Genomic DNA, 17,138 nt, shown 5'->3' on the forward strand with positions numbered 1-17,138 from the left:
TCCAGCTTGTACCCCTTTAGTCTGTTCTGAACATAGTAGCTAGTGAACTTATGAACACCTAAGTCTAGCTTTGTCGCCCAGGCTAGAGTGCAGTGACGGGATCCTCATTACTGTGTTGACCAGGCTGGTCTCGAACTCCTGACCTCAAGTGATCCGCCCGCCTCAGCCTCCCAATAGTGCTGGGATCACAGGCGTGAGCCACTGCGCCTGGCCTATGTTTGATCTTACTCATAGTAAAAGCCAGAGCCCTTAAAATGGCTATGAGACCCCATATGATCAAAACTGTGCCCCTGACCCCAACTATCTTTGTGATCTCATCTCCTGCTAGTCTCCCCTCTGCTTACTCCACTCCAGCCATGACTCCCTTGTTGCTTCTGAACACACCAAGCATATTTTCCCCTCAGGGCCTTTGTCTTGCTGTTTTCTCTGCCTGGAACACTTTCTGTAGAAAAACAGCACGGCCCTCTCCCTTACCTCCTTCAGGTCTTCACTCATACTTCTCTCTGCCTTGAATATTCTTCCTTTTGTCTACTTAACAAACTCCTATTTTCCTTCAAGACTTTGCAACATCTTTACAGTCTTCCTTTATATCTTTGTACGTGTAGGCAGAGTTGGTGGTTTTTGCTTTGTTAACACCTTGGTTGTAACACATATTCTGTTTCAATTATTGGCATACATGCATTTTTCTCCCACTAGACTGAGTTCCTCTAGTCAGAGACGCTGCCTGAGCTCCCCTCCGTCCTTCTAACCTCCTAGCATAATTCTAGCATATAACAGGCACCCAGTAAGAAAGATAACTAGATCAGGCTCCTGCTTCAGACTGACACCCTTTGAACAAAGAAACAGACAAGTGCTCCCTAACTTTTTCCCGGTTGTAACCAAGGGTCAAACTGTTCACTTGTAACTTTATGGCCTCCAAATAAGAAATTGCATTACTGTTTTAGATCTGATGCTGAAGAGCTAAGATACTCAGCGTAGTTAATACTGTTCCTCACTAAATTCTCCACATAGACTTTTTCAGTTGCTGCCCGAGAACATCTTAGTGTTAGTGAAGGTGATATAAAGACAGGTTGGTTTTAGGTTTTGTTTTTATGTTTGTTTTGGGTTTTGGTGTGTTTTTTGTTTGTTTGTTTGTTTAATTTCAGCTTTTTATTTTAGATACAGGGGTACATGTGCAGGTTTGTTATATGGGTATATTGCATGATACTAAGGTTTGGGGTACAGATCCCATCACTGAGACAGTAAAGCAGTTTTATAATTATGCCACGTCCTTACATTAAAACTTGATGATTTCCCATTGTTGATAGCAGTGATCTTATAATTTTAATTATGCATTCCTATTAATAAAAAAGCATACCCTTTAAATATGTACATATTTGTTCATGTATAAATCATCTTCATGTACTGCTATACTCATATACAAAATACCTTCTAAGATATACCATGGAATAGAAAAACTTTAATATATGAGATCACCAATATAGTTTATCCTGTGAACCTCCTAAGTTGTATACAGCCTTCTTTAGGGGTCATTGGTCCATATAATAAGGTCCAACTTCCTTAGCTTGGCCTTCAAGCCCCTTCAAAATAAATCTGAGTCTTAAAAGAAGAATAGTAGTTATCAAGATACCCAAAGGGAGTGAAAGTTATTTTGGTGAAAAAGAAGAACATGTGCAAAGGCAGGGAGGCATGAAACTTGTGTATTTGGAGTACCTCCTGAGTCTCAGATCCAGCTAACATCAGAATTCTTCAATACGGCATTAAATTAACTAGTATTTAATTGGCAGAGAAGGACTCAGAATTTAGATACTCAGTAGATCTCAGAGAGGGCAGATAACAGGTCAGAAACTCAGTAGTTGCTCTGTCTGAGGACTCATGAGGAAAGTCAGATTGGATGGCAGACGGTTCATTCTAAATCTCCCATTTGGTCTGTGTCATATATTCAAGGAGGGAGAGCAAGAAGTCAGGCCAGTTCTGATACAACACTCTTCTGGTAGGTTGGGAGAGGTTCACAGGATGTGAGACAATGCATGGTATAATGGAAACAGAACTGTTCTACAAATCAGACGCTGTGGCTTCTAGTCTCATCCCCATCTCCTACTAGCTGTGTATGATCTTGGGCTGATTTCTTTACTTCCCTGAGCTTCGGTTTCTTCATCTGAAATGGAAATTTTAAATTCCTACCCTGATTTTATAAGGATCAGTGTAAAAATTAACAAATATGAAGTCATTTTAAAAACTACAAACTATTGTACAAATATACAGATTTTTCTGATTACTTCCACTTGTATAGATAATTGTGACCTTTATTTGCCAGTAAAATCAGGGAAGTAAGTTTCGCATTGACACTTACTGAAAAGAATTCTTGGTGTTCTAAACTTACCCCTCTTTTGAATCCTTACACTGGCATCTAGATAGCAGGTGCTGTAAATTAGTCTTCTCTCCTCAAGAAACACCAGCCTCCATCTTACCTGCCAGTGGTCTTCCTGAAAATACATTGTTGGTGCCTATGTAAAGTAGGCACTTCTTACTGACTTGCATTCTTCTAACTCACCTGATCTTTAACTCAGAGTGAATAGAAACTTTCTTGGACATAACCAGTAGTCTTTAAATGCCACGAAGCTAAGGAATTGAAGCTACTTCACTACTGTATATCCAGCTGAGCCCAAGGCATGACACACAGAGCAGATACCCAGCAAATAACAACTGAATGAGTGAATTCAAACCAGCTTGGGGCCCAAGCCTTTCTGCCATCTCACTGCCATCTCTGAAAGTTCCCTATTGAGAGTCCTTCACTGTCCATAGGCAAGTTCTCTCCTTTGTATATATTATCTAATGTTATCTTTACAACACCCTATGAGTATTTTATCCTCATTTTTTTTGAGACGGAGTTTCGCTCTTGTCACCCAGGCTGGAGTGCAGTGGTGCAATCTCGGCTCACTGCAACCTCCACCACCTAGGTTTAAGCGATTCTCCTGCCTCAGCCTCTGAGTAGCTGGGTTAACAGGTGCCCGCCACCACGCCCAGCTAATTTTTTGTATTTTTAGTAGAGATGGCGTTTTGCCATGTTGGGCAGGCTGGTCTTGAACTCCTGACCTCAGGCGATCCGCCCACCTCAACCTCCCAAAGTGCTGGGATTACAGGCATGAGCCACCACACCCAGTCTATCCTAATTTTTTAAGCTACTGCTAGCATTCAATTTATTTTCATCCCATTTTTCCTAGGCATATACTTCATGGTATGCTATTGTATGGATACACATTAATCTTCTGTTAATGATAAATCATCTATTAATGATCATTAATGATAATGAAAAGGAAAAAGTATTTCTTTTTTTCTTAGAAATGAAATTGCAGTAAGCATCCAAATATATAATATGCATCTTTCATATTTATATACTATCCTTATATTAACCTCATCTTAGTGAAGAGGAAACTGAGACTTAAAGGAGGTTGAATAACTTATTGAGAGTCACACGGTGAGTAAATGGTGGACCCAGGCTTCAAACCCAGATCTGTATAACTCCAAATTACTACTCTCTACTGGTATATATGAAGTACAGTAAAGTTTTAACAGGAAGGAACCCATAAGTCTACTTTAGGGATATCAAGAAATGCTACAAAAATAGGTGACTTTTTTGCCTAGATGTCAACTTTATCCCCTTGGGGAGTTTAGGGAAAGGGAGTTTGTCCCACACTGTAGCTACACACAAATGACTTGACTGCTCTTTATGAGTGTCATTTAAAGGCATGTAGATTCCATTTGTACATCATGGAACATCTGTGCTGAGAAAGAGAAAAGCAGCCCCACACTTCTGGGAATTGGGCCGACATTCACAGGTAGACTTTGGTGTTTTCTTGTTGAGCATGAATAATCTTACAGAACATCAGCATCAGATAAGATCACTGTATTACTATGATGAAGTGAGACAAAAACAAGACAGTTCCATCATCATGTCTAAGCACAGACCAAAACAAGGTCACTTATGCAAACCATAGAAACACCCAACATCCTCCTGTCTGGCTAAAATGAGTGACAGTTGCTGCTTCACCAGTTATAACTTTAGCCTTACTCTAGTATTCCCTCCATCTAGATAAGATTCTTTAAGAAAATCAATCCAGAGCAAAGCCCTGCTCCTTTAAGCCCTCAACCAAATCAGCTAACACAAGCCCAATGCTGATAAGCCCTTTCTGATAACTTGTCACTGAGATGTACTGTGGTTCCCCATGGTATGTACTTTCCTTAATTGCAATGAGCAGTAAACCCAGCTTGTCCAACTAGAGTTGGTTCCTGTGGTCCTTGACTTAAGGGCATTGACAGGACAGTGGGTCGCCCTCAGGGTCACTCTGATGGGCAGATGTTATCCCCCTCCACCCCCATATACATATGCCATGATATCTAGATTACTAAGAAAGCCCATTGTGGCACTGCCAAAAGCCTAGATCGCATATAGAAAGAAAAAAAAAAAAAGAAAGCATATAGTTGGTTTTATTCTTGGTGGTCTCATAGAAGTAATGAAGTTATTTTCTAGGCAATCAAGCTGATTTCTAATATTACCATGGTATCTTCTCATTTCCACCCCTCTCCTCTACAGGGCTTTGGCTGAACAGGAACCCGCTTTACAGTTTAGTGCCACAGTTGGGGTCAATGCCTCTGTCACCACTCATCTCTCCTTCCTGCCCCAGGGAGAACAGCGCCGAACTCACCCTGTGGCCTGTTCCTTCTGCCCTGAGTTTTCCCATCACGTTGAGTTCACGTGTAACTTGGTAACTCAGCGCTGTAGTGGAGAGGCCTGTTTCCTAGCAGAGTTGTTGGAGTTTGCAGAAGTTATTTTTGCTGTCTATCATGAAAATACCAAGTCAGGTGAGCACCATATGACTTGTCACAATCAAAATTAAAAGAGGCTACATTTTTAATGGTGTAGCCCTTCCTAGGAGATACATACTGAAGTATTTAGAGATGAGGAGTCATAATCTCTACAACTTATTTCTGAAAGATACAGCAAAAAATAAGGATATGTACTAAGTATGTAAGAGAAAGATAGTGTAGAGAGAAATAAAGCAAATGTGTCAGTGTTAATGGGTGTATCCAGATGAATGGTGTGTAGGAGTTCATTATTGTGTTTTTGCAACTTTTCTATATTCCTGAATTTTTTTCAAAACATTTAATTTAAAAAATGAGCTGGGCACAGTAGCCTACACCTGTACTCCCAGCATTTTGGGAGGCTGAAGCAGAGGATCAATTGAGCCCAAGAGTTCAAGGGTGCAGTGAGTTATGATTGCACCACTGCATTCCAGCCTGCACGAGAGAGTGAGACCCTGCCAAAAAAAAAAAAAAACAAAACAAAACAGGCCATTCAGGCTTTGATTGGGGCATGAGCAAGAGCAAGATAATCTCTAATGTATTTTACAAACCTAAGATTTAGTGCATGTAAGGGGAGGGTTGTGTGGATATACTGTAAACAAGCTCCTTGATGAGTAGACCATCAAATAATTTTTCTTTTTTGCTTGATTTAACAGCCAGTGATATAATCAGTATTGAGTCATGCAAAGAGTATCTGCTTGGAGTAGTAAAAGTTCCAACAAAAGAGCTGCTGATCAAGAGATCTGGTAAGGATCCCAGATTATCACTTTCTGATGCCACCCTTTCCCTTTCACTTCCCTACAAGAGGTCATCTCTGTCTCTCTTGTAAGATATTCAAAAGAAAACACAAACCCTTAACACACACTTCTGAACTTTCTCCAATACCTCAAATGTTTTCTTGAAACTTTTTTTTAGTTTAAAGATCTTAATTTATTTTATTTGCAATCTGGAATACTTCATTTCATAAAATGAAATGTGTTCCAATGTTCCAATGAGCTGAACAGAAGAAGTTGGTTTTATAGTTGGAGAAAGCCTGAAGAAAGGATAAACACAGGCTGGGCGCGGTGGCTCACGCCTGTAATCCCAGCACTTTGGGAGGCCAAGGCAGGCAGATCACCTGAGGTCAGGAGTTCGAGACCAGCCTGGCTAACATGGTGAAACCCCGTTTCTTTTTTCTATTTTTTATTATTATTATTATTATTATACTTTAAATTCTAGGGTACACGTGCCCAACGTGCAGGTTTTTACATAGGTATACATGTGCCATGTTGGTTTGCTGCAACCATTAACTCGTCATTTACATTACGTATTTCTCCTAATGCTATCCCTCCCCCTACCCCCCACCCCATGACAGGCCCTGGGGTGTAATGTTCCCTGCCCTGTGTCTAAGTGTTCTCATTGTTCAATTCCCACCTATGAGTGAGAACAGGTGGTGTTTGGTTTTCTGTCCTTGTGGTAGTTTGCTCAGAATGATGGTTTCCAGCTGCATCCATGTCCCTACAAAGGACATGAACTCATCCTTTTCTATGACTGCATAGTATTCCATGGTGTATATGTGCCACATTTTCTTTTTTTTTTTTTTTTTTTTTGAGACGGAGTCTTGCTCTGTCTGTCGCCCAGGCTGGAGTGCAGTGGCGCGATCTCGGCTCACTGCAAGCTCCGCCTCTGGGGTTTATGCCATTCTCCTGCCTCAGCCTCCCGAGTAGCTGGGAGTACAGGCGCCCGCCACCTCGCCCGGCTAGTTTTTTGTATTTTTTAGTAGAGACGGGGTTTCACTGCGTTAGCCAGGATGGTCTCGATCTCCTGACCTCGTGATCCGCCCATCTCGGCCTCCCAAAGTGCTGGCATTACAGGCTTGAGCCACTGCGCCCAGCCATGCCACATTTTCTTAATCCAGTCTATCATTGATGGACATTTGGGTTGGTTCCAAGTCTTTGCTATTGTGAATAGTGCCGCAATAAACATACATATGCATGTGTCTTTATAGTGCATGATTTATAATCCTTTGGGTATATAGCCAGTAATGGGATCGCTGGGTCAAATGGTATTTCTAGTTCTAGATCCTTGAGGAATCGCCACACTGTCTTCCACAGTGGTTGAACTAGTCTATGTTCCCACCAACAGTGTAAAAGTGTTCCTATTTCTCCACATCCTCTCCAGTGTCTGTTATCTCATGACTTTTTAATGATCGCCATTCTAACTGATGGTATCTCGTTGTGGTTTTGATTTGCGTTTCTCTGATGAACAGTGATGATGAGCATTTTTTCATGTGTCTGTTGGCTACATAAATGTCTTCTTTTGAGAAGTGTCTGTTCATATCCTTCTCCCACTTTTTGATGGGGTTGTTTTTTTCATGTAAATTTGTTTAAGTTATTTGTAGATTCTGGATATTAGTCCTTTGTCATATGAGTAGATTGCAAAAATTTTCTTCCATTCTGTGGGTTGCCTTTTTACTCTAATGGTAGGTTTTTTTGCTGTGCAGAAGCTCTTTAGTTTAATTAGATCCCATTTGTCTATTTTGGCTTTTGTTGCCATTGATTTTGGTGTTTTAGTCATGGAGTCCTTGCCCATGCCTATGTCCTGAATGGTATTGCCTATGTTTACTTCTAGGGTTTTTATGGTTTTAAGTCTAACATTTAAGTCTTTAATCCATCTTGAATTATTTTTTGTATGAGGTATAAGGAAGGGATCCAGTTTCAGCTTTCTACATATGGCTAACCAGTTTTCCCAGCACCATTTATTAAATAGGAAATCCTTTCCCCATTTCTTGTTTTTGTCAGGTTTGTCAAAGATCAGATGGTTGTAGATGTGTGATGTTATTTCTGAGGCCTCTGTTCTGTTCCATTGGTCTATATATCTGTTTTGGTACCAGTACCATGCTGTTTTGGTTACTGTAGCCTTGTAGTATAGTTTGAAGTCAGGTACCATGATGCCTCCAGCTTTGTTCTTTTTGCTTAGGATTGTCTTGGCAATGTGGGCTCTTTTTTGGTTCCATATGAACATTAAAGTCGTTTTTTCCAATTCTGTGAAGAAAGTCATTGGTAGCTTATGGGGATGGCATTGAATCTATAAATTACCTTGGGCAGTATGGCCATTTTCACGATACTGATTCTTCCTATCCATGAGCATGGAATGTTCTTGCATTTGTTTAGTGTCCTTTTTTATTTCATTGAGCAGTGGTTTGTAGTTCTCCTTGAAGAAGTCCTTCATATCTCTTGTAAGTTGGATTCCTAGGTATTTTATTCCCTTGCGGGGGTGGGCAGGTGGCGAATCCAGCAGCACGTCAAAAAGCTTTTCCACCATAATCAAGTTGGCTTCATCCCTGGGATGCAAGACTGGTTCAACATATGCAAATCAATAAACATAATCCATCACATAAGTAGAACCAACGACGAAAACCACATGATTATCTCAATAGATGCAGAAAAGGCCTTCGACAAAATTCAGCAGCCCTTCATGCTAAAAACTCTCAATAAACTATTGATGGAACATATGTCAAAATATAGGAGCTATTTATGATAAACCCACAGCCAATATCATACTGAATGGGCAAGAACTGGAAGCATTCCCTTTGAAAACTGGCACAAGACAGGGATACCCTCTCTCACCACTCCTATTCAACATTGTGTTGGAAGTTCTGGCCAGGGCAATCAGGCAAGAGAAAGAAATAAAGGATATTCAATTAGGAAAAGAAGAAGTCAAATTGTCCCTGTTTGCAGATGAAATGATTGTATATTTAGAAAACCCCATTGTCTCAGCCCAAAATCTCCTTAAGCTGATAAGAAACTTCAGCAAAGTCTCAGGATACAAAATCAATGTGCAAAAATCGCAAGCATGCTTATATACCAATTACAGACAAACAGAGAGCCAAATCCTGAGCGAACTCCCTTTCTTGAAACATTTTAAGTCTTCTCCTAATCATTGTGAAGATCTTCTAATAAAACGAAGAAGCTCAAGACATTATGCTGTCATCCTTCCCTAAGAAAGATGATGATGATGATGAAGAATATGGCAATATCCATTATATTATGTAGCACTTTGTAAAATATTTTCTCAGATCTTGTTTGAGCTTCACAGTAACCCTGACAAGTAAGGATATAGGATCTTATTATTTTCATTTGTCAGATGAGAAAACTTAGAGAGATTAAGTGGTTTGCCAAAACCACATACCTAGTGAGTGGCAGGACCTGAGATGAAATCCAGATTCACTCATTATTTTTCCCTATTTTTTCTCTCACTGAAGAAGGAATAAGGATATGGGATAAACGCCCCCCAAAGTAGACACAACCACCAAGGCAGTCTGGAAATACTGATCCCATCCTACTTTCTAGTAACTAGGTGACCTTGACCAAGTGATTTGACCTCTCTGAGCCCCCGTTTTCTTATCTTGTGGGATGGATACAGTTAATCCTGATAAGTCTACAAGGTAGGAATTCATTAAATTGGTTATATAAAGTACCTGACACATAGTAGGTATGCAATAAGTGTAGGTTTTCCTTCTGTTGTCCATCTTCCTGCCTAGGATTGTGTAATCTAGTTTGCAGAATTCTGTCACACATCTCCCAATTTTTTCGTGAGTTAGTATTTGAGCACTACCCTAATAAACAGGTAATGTGTATGTGCCTGCCAGACAGAAGTCTGCACAAGTTGATATGGGATTCAAAACTCCCTTCTGTCACTTACTGTTTGTGATCTAAACAAAGTTACTTCATCTCTCAGATCCATAGTTTCGTCATCTGTAGATATGGAAATAGTAATATCTATTTCACAAGATTATTAAAGCATTTAATGAAATCTTACATGTGAAAAATCTGGGCACAGGGCTGGGCACATAGGACACCTCAATTTCCTTCCTTCTATAACTTAGCTACAGTTTGGGAGAGAACAAGCACCATCTGGGAAATCACATCTCTGTGAATTAAAATTAACCCCTTGGATATATACCTTTTAGATAATTAAGGATATATCATTTGTCTTTGTATTCAGCGTATTCTAAAGTGAGCACTCTATTTTGTTTTTCCCTACCTATACCCTCAATTATAGAATCGCAGAGCTAAAGTAACCATCTAATAATCTATGCAGTTCTTAAACACTGAAATGGCATGAAATTTTGTGTCTACATGTATTTGTTTATTTTGGGGGGCATAATAGTTTTCGTTTGAGCCAAAAGGGTCTGTGACCAAAAACATATTAAGAACCATTAAGCTGTGGAGAAACATAATCATAGAACCAAAGCCCTAGGCTCTTAGGCTATCAAGCTGAAAAAGAGCCTTAGAGATCAAAATTTTCAGCCTCCTCATTTCACAGAGAAAAACTAAGAAGGCCCAGAAAAGTTAAATACCTGTGCAAAAGTCATAAAACCTTAAGTAATCTTCAGCAAATTAATCTCAATAAGCCTAAATCTTCTCATTTGTAAAATACACTTAGTAAAACATTTCTCAGAAAATTGCTGTGAATATTATCATTCCACAATCTGTTTTATATAATGCCAAAATCCAAAAGACCCTGAAAATAGAAGTTTTTTAACTCACTGAGGAGCCAAATCTGACCTCAGCTGATACGAGACTTAGGCAACTGCCTATTTATGTAAACTTTTATTAAAACACACTGTGACCGTTAATTTACAAATTGTCTGTGGCCACTTTATTACCACAGTAGCCCAGCTAAGTGACTGCGGCAGAGACCATATGGCCCAAAAAGCCTAAAGTATTTACTATCTGTGGGCCCTGATATATAATATTATATAATATTCAGTTTATGTACTCTATTACCTTTCTAAAACCTGAAAAATTCTAAATTCAGAAATAAATCTGGCCTTAAAGGTTTCAGATAAGATAGTGTGAACCTATACTAGGTGCAATGTAGACTTTAGAGCCAGCTAGACCTGGAGTCAAATTCTAGCTCTCTTACTTGGTAGCAGTAATAAGTTGGACAGGTCTCTGAGCTTCCACTTTCTCACCTGTAAAATAAGGATTATTATCCCATTTAGTCCTTAGAACTTCTCAGGGTTATCAGAGAAATTAAATGAAATAATATCTGTAAAGGGCTAGCAGAATTTCTGACACATACTAGATGTTTAATAAAGAGTAGTTTTTGGCCAGGTGCAGTGGCTCACTCCTGTAATCCCAAAACCTTGGGAAACCAAGGTGCAAGTATCACTTGAGGCCGTGAGTTCAAGACCAGCCTGGGTATCACAACACAACCCTATCTCTACAAAAAAAAAAAAAAAAAAAAAAAAAACAAGCACAAACCTTTTTTTGGAAAATGGCCAGGCGTGGTAGCACACACATATAGTCCTATGTTCTCGGGAGGCTGAAGCAGGAGAATGACTTGAGCCCAGGAGTTCAAAGTTACAGGTAATACTGCTCTCCAGCCTGGGCGATAGAGAAAGATTTTGAAATCTAGCACCTGGTCCTTGGTATGTATTCTCTAAATGCCGATTCCCTTGGTAGAAGACTTGGATCTAGACCCCAGATCTCTTTTGACCCCTGCCTTTTCTGTTGTACTCATAGTACTATAAACATTTCACACTTTTAAAGCACTTCTCTCTCAAAGCTCTTTCTAAACCATTATCTCATTGAATAATCATAACAACTTTGGGAGACAGCACTAGCATCAGTTTTCCCATTTGTGAGCTAAGGAAACCAAATCTGAGAGAAATTAATGGCTTGTTCATAATAAACCACTAGATCTAGCCATAGCCAAAGAGAACTCATATCTTCCAACTCCTAGCCTTTGTTCTTCCCATCTAATCTCATTACCTCTCAGTGGTCAGATGAACACAAACTCTGACTCACTGGGGTATGTTTTCTGTTCTGTCTTGAGCCAGGGTGATGGGATACTATGGGGTGGAGAGTGACTAACTTGTTTTTTGTTCACTTTTAAGACTGTAATTGAGAATCTTTCTTTTCTCCCATAAGGGATCACAGGATGGTATCCTATCATTTTACCAGAAGATGGGGGCCTACCTCATGGCTTAGAGCTCATGCAGAAGATCGTGGGTGGTCTGGAGCTTTCAGTTTCCTTCACGCATCGTGGAGATAGACAGCGGGTCTTGGAAGCTGCTGAGCTATTGGGCTGGAGCTTCGAGAACAGCCTGAAAGATTTTGTCAGAATGGATGAAGGGGAGCCAGCCACTGTCACCATCTCCACCCCAAGGCTGTGGCTGCCCATCCATTGCGTGCTGCTTGCTGGCCACAACCATATTCATAAGAATACATATTGCTACCTTCGCTACAAGTTCTATGATCATGAAGCCTTTTGGACCCCTCTCAAGAAACCCAAGGAATCTGTAAACAAAAAGCAGATTATCGTCACTTTCAAGGCGTCCAAAAGAGCAGAAGTCACCAGGGGCCCATCACTGCTTTGGTACTTCAGGGAGGAGAGGCTAGAGATCCAAGTGTGGCAAGCTTATGGCAATGATAGTGTGGAGAGACCCCATCAGACAGACAGTTGGATTGGCTCAGCCTATGTGGACCTGGCCAGACTTAGGGAGAGGTCAGCGAGGACACTAACTGTCAGTGGTAAGTGAGGAGCCCAATTCAACTCTTGTAGTTTGAGCACCTGCTGTGTGTCCAACACTATGCGTGACACTCTGTCAGAGATTACTTTACTTGACCCTCCCGGCAATCCTGTGAGATAGCTATTATACCCATTTTATATTCATTAAAAAGAAGGCTGAGAGAGTTTGAGTTACCTGCCCAGGGTCACAGACTAGTAAGTTTTCCTTCCATTATTGCACGCGGAAAGATTAATAATAATTTAGTAGTGCTTCTTGTAACTAAGGAGATTATATATATGTGTGTGTGTGTATATATGTGTGTGTGTATATACTATATATATATGTATATATTATATATATACACATATATAAAATATATATACGTATATATAAAATATTATATATATATGTTCTGGGGTACATGTGCAGAACGTGCAGTTTTGTTACATAGGTATACACATGCCATGGTGGTTTGCTGCACCAATCAACCCGTCACCTACATTAGGTATTTCTCCTAATGCTATCCCTCCCTTAGCCCGCCACTCCCAACAGGCCCTGGTGTGTGATGTTCCCCTCCGTGTGTCCATGTGTTCTCATTGTTCACCTCCCACTTATAAGTGAGAACATGCAGTGTTTGGTTTTCTGTTATTGTTTGCTGAGAATGATGGTTTCCAGCTTCATCCCTGTCCCTGCAAAGGACATGAACTCATCCCTAAAGAGATTGTTTTTAAAGTTCCACTGCCTGCTTGAGAAAGGGTGTTATCTAATTCTAGTACTGTGGTGGGGTCAACATAGGTCGAAGAATTGGCTATGAACTTCGTAGCATTAGGGTGCATCCAAACTCATCAGATTTTTGCGTTTAACATAGTGCTTAGAACATTGTTAACACTTATGAAATAATGAATGAATTTAGGGAACTACTTGTAACCACATATGTAAGAGCCTATCTGATCATCTAGAATGCTAGTTTATTAATTATATTGAAAAGCATACCTACTGAGGGGACCAGGATATTCTTCCTCTCTGGTCACCACATCTTGGAACCATAAAGAAAATCTAGGCCGGGCGCGGTGGCTCAAGCCTGTAATCCCAGCACTTTGGAAGGCCGAGACAGGTGGATCACGAGGTCAGGAGATCAAGACCATCCTGGCTAACACGGTGAAACCCCGTCTCTACTAAAAAATACAAAAAACTAGCCGGGCGAGGTGGTGGGCGCCTGTAGTCCCAGCTACTCGGGAGGCTGAGGCAGGAGAATGGCGTGAACCCAGGAGGCGGAGCTTGCAGTGAGCTGAGATCCAGCCACTGCACTCCAGCCTGGGCGACAGAGCGAGACTCCGTCTCCAAAAAAAAAAACAAGAAAATCTATATGGTAATAAACTAGTTGACAGAGCAGAAAAGAAAAGGGTAACATTTTGCAAGTAGCATTTTTGTGCTGGGTGCTTTTCTTTCTAACATTTGCTTGGTACTTGATACATATGCTTGGACCTGGGAATTCAAAGATGAGTAAGAACTAGTTCCTGAACTTAAAGAGTTTACAGTCTAATAGGAGAATACAATATTAAGTAAATAATTACAGTGAGGCATGAGAACTATGAAAAAGGTATTCTTGGTGCTATGGGAATGCAGGGATGCAACATCTCTAAGGATAGCATCTCAGTGAAAGTGATACTTGACCTGAGTTTCAAAGGATGTAGGTATAAGTCAAGGAAAGGGGGAAAGAAAGGTGTTCTAAAAAAGGGAACAGCATGGGTGAAAGTACAGGAGAATGAAACAGTGTGATAGATTTTGGGGACTATAGTAATTTCGGACAGCTGCATCTTAGGATACATAGATTTGGAAGTGATTAGAGATGAAGCTAGGGAGGTAGGCAGGAGTACTGTGTTGAAAGCCTTCTCTTCTCAGCTGAAGTTTGGACTTTTTCCTGAGAGTTATGGAAAATTAGTACAGTGGTTTCTGAATACAAGAGGAGTGTATCGCTTTGCATTTAGAAAAATAAAGCTAGTGACTGTAGTTAAGATGAATTAGAGGTAGCCAGAGTAGATTCTTTACAAATATGATCTTTATTCAGCTTAATATTGCTGTCCAGTTAGTTGTTATTTCCCATCTCTACAGTCAAAGAAACTGAGTCATGACCCTTTGTTAGCCCTATTAGCCCTGTGTTCAGACCCTATTGTTGAGTGGGTGGCCCAGGCTAGAGGAGAACTGAGTGTATCTAGGTGATCATCCCAAATTCTCTGGTTCTTTCTGGACCTAACAGGTGTAAATCTGGCTCTGTTGAGCACATCAAATGCCATGTACTCTGTTTTATCTGGGCAGGCCTAGAGTCCCTTCAAAGGGACTACAGAAAATGTCCTTGAAGTGAACCAAGTTCACTTGAACTAAAGTTTATAAAGACAGGCTTTTAGCTTCATTCTGCTGAAGAAAGTAGGTTTAGGACACTGAATATAGATCTAAGTATAGGAACTCAGACACAAAACCTCTTTTTATTGAGTGCTACCAAAGGTAATATTTAGCTTTCAGATCATCCATTTCCCTCATACTTCTCCATATCCCTCTTGTCTGAGCTTTTTATTCTCTTGTGCACGGGTCTTATACAAGGCATGTCATTTGATGTGTTTGTTGAATGAGTCAAGCCATCCATCCAACCTTACTTCCATGTTTTGTTGATTTTCCTGAGGATAAGGATTTAACTGTGTTGCTTTTGGGTGTCTTCTCACCTGTAATGACCTGCCCTTATTTTCCTTTGATAATCATAATAATTTACACATTGCTTTGAGAAGAAAACTGGTTATCTAAAACAGGAAAGGTTTCATATTATTGCCATCTATGAATCAGTTAACTCCATTTTCCTGAATTGAAATTAGTCTAATGAAGCAAACTTTGAGATTCAGAAGGAACTATTAGGGCCTTCTGTTTTATAAATCTCATTTTAATATTCAGCAAGTTAGTAAAATTCAAATCTCTGGGCTTAAATGTGCCACTTACTGGAAGAGTGATGTTGGCAGTTTATTTAACTCCTCTGAGATTCTGGCATATGAAAAATACCCAACAAATATTAACTCCCTTATACTTCTTTCTGGTCTCCTGCTTACCTCCTACTTCCCCTCCACCCCCGAAAATATTGCCAGAACCCTAGTGAAACATAGCTAAATTGAGTGTCAAGACAGCTTCCTGATAGGGAGAAGGTCTAAAAACAGGAGCCCATGAGACACAAGGAAGAGAAAATAGGCCACTCTTGATTTCATCAAATCTCAGACTTCTTTAAGTCTTATTGCCTCTCAGCGCATGAATCCCTTCCACAACAGCTCTGCCTGGTAGTCTTTGGCTTTGGCTTTAAATCAGAGATCTTACTACTTTCATTACTTGGTTTTTTTGTTTGTTTGTTTGTTTGTTTTATTTTGTTTTGTTTTTTGAGACAGAGTCTTGCTCTGTCACCCAGTCTAGAATGCAGTGGCACAATCATGGCTCACTGCATCCTCAACCTCTTGGGCTCAAGTGATCCTCCCACCTCAGCCTCCTAAGTAGCTGGGACTGCAGACACACACCACCATGCTCAGCTAATTTTTGTGTTTTTTGTAGAGATAGGGTTTTACCATGTTGCCCAGACTCTTGAACTCCTGGACTCAAGCAGTTCGCCCACTTCAGTCTCCGAAAGTGCCAGGATTACAGGTGTGAGCCACCACACTCAGCCTACGTTTCATTATTGAAGATAGTTAGGGCAGGGTAAAAGTTTTCATGTTTTCTACCAGCTTCATAGTTTCTTTTGCAAATTGATGTATTGGGGTTTGTAGACCTTTCAAAGGAGAAAGGACCACAGCACCCTCAGTGAGTATTTCCTCCAAGCTTGGTTCTTGGTTCCTGCTTGACTAGCCTTATTCTTCTCCATCCTCTTTTAGGTGTGTATCCTCTGTTTGGACGAAATGCTTCCAACCTCTCAGGAGCTGCCTTGCGAGTTCATGTGGTTCTTTCTTCTCTTTCCTCACATCTTGAGCCCACTCATGAGCTGGACTCCATGGACTGCAGCAGCCACAGTGAGTCTGAGCAACTCCCCAGAAGAAATGATGAGGTCCAACTCTCTCCACTGGAAGAAGTCTCCTGCCACCAGAAGTCTCCTGCCTCCACTCAGGTCCCCTGCAGCAGCACCACAGCTGAAGTCTGCCTGACCCAGGAGGGCCCTGCTGAGTTGGATGGAACATTTGCAGTCAGCATCCTAGTAGAAAGAGCAATGCACTTGAGCTTGAAAGGTATGCTCTCCTCACCTATCCAGGAGCATATGTCTAACTCTTCAGGGTGTGCTCCTTTCTTCACAAGTCTTTCAAATCATGGCAGGATCTCTTAATTATCTTAACTGATAAATATTTTTTTCTCAATCCTAAAGGTTTAAGCAACATGAAAGCTTTTCTGAACTTGTTGCATATCGTAAATTCCCCAGTCCAGCCACCTGAGTATCAACCTAGATAGATACTTCTCTTTTCTTTATCCACCGTCAGATCATCAGACCCCTAACTTGTTCTCTCTTAAATTTCTCACAGAGTTCTTTCTGTTTAGCCAGGTCAAGGCAAGCATATGGTAGACATCTGACTTTCAGACGTCACTGTTGTATCCTGACTTCCACCCTGCAGTGATAAGCCCATGTAGTCCTTCCTCCCACAACATTTATGTGTCAGGCACTGTGCTGAGTATAGAGTATAGACCTATAGTATAGAGACCTGCCCATCGTCTCTTTGAGTACAGACCTGCCCATCTGGCTCTGCAGAGCATATTAACTATGTAA

At 40.6% G+C, this 17,138-nt stretch overlaps 1 protein-coding gene across 4 annotated transcripts in view; it reads left to right on the forward strand.

The window, feature by feature from the left end:
• The window catches only part of C2CD3 (C2 domain containing 3 centriole elongation regulator), a 158,202-nt gene that overhangs the window by 88,845 nt on the left and 52,219 nt on the right, over nucleotides 1-17,138 (forward strand). For all 4 annotated transcript variants that reach the window (XM_030917912.1, XM_030917913.1, XM_010366825.2 and 1 more), the window contains 4 exons: nucleotides 4,595-4,863; nucleotides 5,520-5,609; nucleotides 11,784-12,386; nucleotides 16,261-16,608. In XM_030917912.1, the coding sequence (XP_030773772.1) occupies nucleotides 4,595-4,863; nucleotides 5,520-5,609; nucleotides 11,784-12,386; nucleotides 16,261-16,608 (1,310 nt within the window). The remainder of the gene's footprint in view (nucleotides 1-4,594; nucleotides 4,864-5,519; nucleotides 5,610-11,783; nucleotides 12,387-16,260; nucleotides 16,609-17,138) is intronic.

The sequence above is a fragment of the Rhinopithecus roxellana genome, chromosome 15 (genome assembly GCF_007565055.1).
Source record: "Rhinopithecus roxellana isolate Shanxi Qingling chromosome 15, ASM756505v1, whole genome shotgun sequence".
Classification (NCBI taxonomy): domain Eukaryota; kingdom Metazoa; phylum Chordata; class Mammalia; order Primates; family Cercopithecidae; genus Rhinopithecus; species Rhinopithecus roxellana.